General features: G+C 40.3%; 2 protein-coding genes across 4 annotated transcripts in view; one reads left to right on the forward strand and one right to left on the reverse strand.

Annotated features, from left to right (window-relative positions):
* ppp1r14d (protein phosphatase 1 regulatory inhibitor subunit 14D) overlaps positions 1-111 on the forward strand; it is a 6,869-nt gene extending 6,758 nt beyond the window's left edge. The window contains exon 4 of the mRNA XM_032500213.1: positions 1-111. This exon is cut by the window's left edge and continues 346 nt beyond it. The gene's annotated coding sequence lies outside the window, so the exon portion shown is untranslated.
* Positions 1-4,683, reverse strand: part of zfyve19 (zinc finger, FYVE domain containing 19) — a 9,901-nt gene extending 5,218 nt beyond the window's left edge. Inside the window, exons 1-12 of one of the 3 annotated variants that reach the window (XM_032500208.1) lie at positions 4,444-4,683; positions 4,208-4,329; positions 4,063-4,116; positions 3,811-3,977; positions 3,557-3,699; positions 3,146-3,254; positions 2,765-2,983; positions 2,516-2,592; positions 2,192-2,293; positions 1,928-2,091; positions 1,583-1,663; positions 1-354 (exon numbers count right to left, since the gene is read on the reverse strand). The exon at positions 1-354 is cut by the window's left edge and continues 499 nt beyond it. In XM_032500208.1, the coding sequence (XP_032356099.1) occupies positions 1,585-1,663; positions 1,928-2,091; positions 2,192-2,293; positions 2,516-2,592; positions 2,765-2,983; positions 3,146-3,254; positions 3,557-3,699; positions 3,811-3,977; positions 4,063-4,116; positions 4,208-4,329; positions 4,444-4,497 (1,290 nt within the window). In that variant the 5' untranslated portion in view covers positions 4,498-4,683 and the 3' untranslated portion in view covers positions 1-354; positions 1,583-1,584. Of the gene's footprint in view, positions 1,664-1,927; positions 2,092-2,191; positions 2,294-2,515; positions 2,593-2,764; positions 2,984-3,145; positions 3,255-3,556; positions 3,700-3,810; positions 3,978-4,062; positions 4,117-4,207; positions 4,330-4,443 lie in introns of all 3 variants that reach the window. The other 2 variants (XM_032500209.1, XM_032500207.1) reach the window with 2 other exon arrangements.
* Between the last annotated feature and the right edge of the window lie 2 nt (positions 4,684-4,685).

The raw sequence follows: 4,685 nt of genomic DNA on the forward strand, positions 1-4,685 counted from the left end.
TCCATTGCCTATTTATGTACATAAATATTTTTGCTCTGATAACAGTGTTGTATGTCAAAATAAAATTGAACATTTTCAATACAAGGCTGTTGATGAATCATCAAAAAAAAAGGTTACATCTGATTAAAAAAAAAGTGAGTGACCAACAGTATCATCAGGTATTATTCATTTCACACATACAAATAAATATTGACATGTCCATACACCCATCGATTTACAGTACCCGTTAAAACACATATTTGCCTTAAAAGAACGATTATGTCCTGCATAGAGAGGTAAGACGTTAATGTTGCATTGGAATGATGTCAGCATATGATTCCCAGAATATAAAGCTTCAGTTTTCTGGCGTTAAATCTTTCAAAAGAGGGATGAAAACAAAGGAGACGTTGACATAAGTCTAGGAGTGAACAAAATGAAATCAGCAGCAGGAAGGTCCATTAAGAATGCATCCATTAACCTCATCCATTTCCTGCCTGTGGTGCGTGTATGACACGACCAGACAAGGCACAACACAGTAACAGCCTCCATACAAACCGTAATGGAGCAAGCCCCCAGAGGAAAGTGTAATTATGGTTTCTCCTCAGCTTGACAGTAATGCACACAGATGAAACTGCACTCTGGCCTACTCTCTGTCATACACAGAGGGTCTTTCAGCTGAGGCCTCCATCATAATCATTTTCTTGGTTCGCCCCACACTTCCACTCTTGCTTCTCTGACACAGAGGCCATCACTACCGTAAGACTGTACTTTTGACAAGGCCAGCCAGCCAGTCAATGTTTGTCTGGTGATGATATTAGTGATCGAAAAAAAAGAGGCTTTAGTGTTATAAATATGACTAAAAAGATGTGACATAGCACTTTGGCTTCCTTCATAATTCAATTACACATAAGGACAAGAAAGGCAACACTCATGTCGAACGTTGATTACAAGAGTGACTTGAGGCTGCCAAAAGAAAACAAAGCCCTCAGTAATCCTTTTATACTGACTCCTCTGTACTTCTTCAGTCCAGAGCTGACAGTGGTCTAGGCTTGTACATCATCCCAGATGAACTTGGGGTGAGGCTACTTTCTGTATGTGCCGTCTTTCTTTTTTTAAATAATCAAATGGTGACAAGTGCAAGTGACATAAGAAAAGACTTCAAGCTTCTTGTTCAGCTGGACATTTTTAAATGTTTTAATGTGCAGAAGCTTTGCAGTTTGCTAAAATGCCACAGAAGAAATAGGAGCTATGTTTTTCATATTATACATATTGTACTACAATAAAATATGTGTCTATTTCTAGGCTTTGCCAAACATGTTACCCATTGTTTTGGATTTGTTCAGTTCATTTACATCCCTGTTAGCTATTACAGAAAGAAGATGCTGCTCTTCTTGTGGTCTACACAGTAGCATGAATACAGCCCCTTTGGACATATTAGATAAATGACGATTAAATTCTGGCTTGTTTTAAATATTAGTAGGTAGTGTTTTAATCTTATGTGACACTTACATTTATTAAAAATAATAGGTCACTTTAAGTCTAAAGCACAAGTCAAACTGTGATAACTGGCCAGAGCCTGATAGCACCGACAGCCCAGTCTCACCATCATGTCTTCCTCTTCTTCTTTGGTGCAGTGTAGTTAGTGGTGCGATGCTCCTTCCTGTCATATTTATCATGGCCTTCCCTGGGGGGGGGGGGGGGGGGGGGGGGGGGGGGGGGGGGGGTGTAATGGAGAGTGGATTGATAATTCATCACAATAAATACTTTATATTCATGCTGCTTAACAGTATGGCACCAGCCTGGCTACAATCTATCTGGGTCATGGTATGCATTCCAAATCACAGCCATCTTTCTTGGGCATCAGAGCAAAGAGTTCCATGCAAAGCATGACAGTGAGGCTAAAACTAGAATTTATATTGCACTTATTAATGAATGTATGCTAAGCTACCTGAAGCAGCGGTTGCAGTATAGGTCTCCATCACAGGTGTGACAGCGAATTGTGGCGTCATGGTTACAGATGCAGCACCATGGAAGTTCCTCCTCATCACTGTCTGATGGCTGATGTGCAACAACAGCTGGTGAAATCCTACTCTTGGATGCTGGAGCCTGGGTCTTTACAAAAAAAAAAGACATCAGGTCAACAAGGGATTAAATGTTATTCTCTTTAATATCTGAAAATGTTCTGAATTTGTATTTCATTGTGGTTTAGTACAGGATTTTTGGAAGTCGTTTTCTTTTCTACGTTCTTTGGTCCACTGTGTTCTAAACGTATGTTGTAGCCACTGGCCTCATCCAATGCAGCTTCTTCCGAGAGCTGGAACCAAAATATAGAAATATACGAATTTTAAGACAATTCACATTACAAATGACTAAAATGGCAAAATAGCAACCCCTTGTGGCCATCCAAACTGGTCTAGATTAGTTCACAATCATCTTTTAAGGGTGTGATATGCACTTAGTAGCAACAGGTTTATCATGTAACATGTGATATAATCTATAGGACAGTATGAATATTATTTTTCCTTAAATCTCACACCTGTTTTAACACTCTCCTCACAGCTTCTTCTTCAGTTTCCTCCTCACTGTCAGGGTGCTGAAAGTCCTCCATAGTTACTAGAAGTGACATGACAAATACAACAATGAATTCACACTTCAGCCACAGTGTTTAGAGTTAGAGCTCTTGTCATTATTTTCTGACCTACTGCTGTGAAATAAGGACTAATAATAATAATAATAACTAATAAGGTTAACAAAGTGGTACATCAAGATCTTTGTGTGTACGCACCTTTGTCGGGGTCCTGCCCCTTCAGTATCGCCATCCTCTTGGCCATGTGGAGGATCTGATCCTGGGAATGGCGCTCCTTCCTCAGCTCCTCCATGGCCTCCTCCAGGACACGGGCCTTCTCAGTCTCCAGCTGCTTGTCCACCTCCTGGTTCTCCTCCAAATTCTCATCCAATGTTCCCCCCTCCCCCTTGTTGAGATCATTCATGCGGCCATCTTCACCTGCAGAGGGAACAATGGGTTTGAGAATGTTTATTGCTGAAGTCAGCTTTTGGTGTCAGAACACAGCCGTGATATAATTATTATGACGGTGTAAGAACATGATATGACTACATCATTAATAATTAGTAACTGAATGTGGTGGAAATCAAGACAAATCCTTACTGCATTCAGGATTTGATTGCTGGTCATCTATGGCAACTTCCTCTGTCATCTGAGTAATCAGATCATTGGCTTGTTCAGTCTGAGTCCTGTTATCCGAAGGCTGATACACCTGTACAGACGCGCACACAAGTATGTATACTGGTAAGCAATTATAGTAAACTACTTAGCGTGCAGGTCCTTCTAAATAGATATAAAGCCTCTTAGGCAAGTAAGTAAGCAAAATGTATTCATAAAGTGCTTATCACAGATAAAAATTACAAAGTGCTTTACATAAAACATACAAGCTAATACATACAAGTATTTTTTTTTAAACAATACAGAATTAAAATGACACTTTTTTTCATTAATTAAAGCTGTCTTATATTGTAAGGCCCAATATGTAAGAAACAAGTGGGAACAGGTTTAGCTCACAGGTGGAGGAGCTTGGGATGGTGGAGTCTGACCCCGTAGAACTGCCAGGCGGTCCTCCATCTCTCCTGCAGAAGGCAAAGGCCGGCTGGGAGTCTTCAGAGCAGCAAGGCGAGACTCAAGTTCTTTCTCAGAGGGGATAGACTCTGAAGAAGAGGTAAAAAGCTTACAAAGGCTTTTGTCAAAAGAAAAGATATTATTACTATATGTGTCCAATTCAATCAAAATGGTTAATGCTAAAAATTGAATTTCATTACTTGGCGCAGTGTCCTCTTTCAGCTTTTGAAGTCTTTCAGCAATAGCCTGATCTTCCTTACTCAGGCCTTTGGCTGGTAGATGGCCTGCTTTACTGTTACTATTGCCTCTTTGTGAAAGAGGCTGTGTTGACTGTCCCTGCTGTTTGGCCTCAAGTGCAGCAACCCGTCTATAAAAGAAACGTTAATTTTAGAAAATCACGAAACTGCTGTTGAAGTGTCCACTATTCCAATTCAACCATATAGCCAACTGACTTTTTGTAATTTTCAGGAGGAGACCATTTTGCAGCACTGTTTGAAGATTCGCCACTAAAAATGAAGAAAGGTAGAAGAGCAACAATGCTTATTAATACTAATTAATAATCACATTTGGTATTCCTTTGCATGGTTTGACCTTTACCTTGTCAGATTACCATGGCACTGTTTGCAGACCTTCTGCTGGGTGTTGCCACAGCGAGGCACCACAGCACTGAAAGTCAAACAGCTGGAGCAGAAGGAGCGGCCGCAGCTCTTACAGCCCAGCTGTAATAATGAGTAATAGGGAGGATAATACACCGTAAATTGCATCGTTTGCTTTCCTTAAAACGTTTAATATGTATAGCTAACTATGTGATTAATGAGTCAGGAAAGTCTTACCTCCTTCTTGAAGAGACTGAACTTTGATGCACAACAATAACAACGGTTGTCCATCCCGACACGTGTAGAGTCATGAGACAATTACAAGTTGTCTGATATTGATCTAGTGGGCAAAACTGTGAAGAAAACGAACTCTATTAACAATAATTTGGCAGCTAGCTACCTATTTCTCCACCTTTTAACGTTGCTATAATCACAACAGGAACCATTCCGGAAGATGAGATGTGACGTTCATTTACGTT

The sequence above is a fragment of the Etheostoma spectabile genome, chromosome 20 (assembly GCF_008692095.1).
Source record: "Etheostoma spectabile isolate EspeVRDwgs_2016 chromosome 20, UIUC_Espe_1.0, whole genome shotgun sequence".
Taxonomy (NCBI): domain Eukaryota; kingdom Metazoa; phylum Chordata; class Actinopteri; order Perciformes; family Percidae; genus Etheostoma; species Etheostoma spectabile.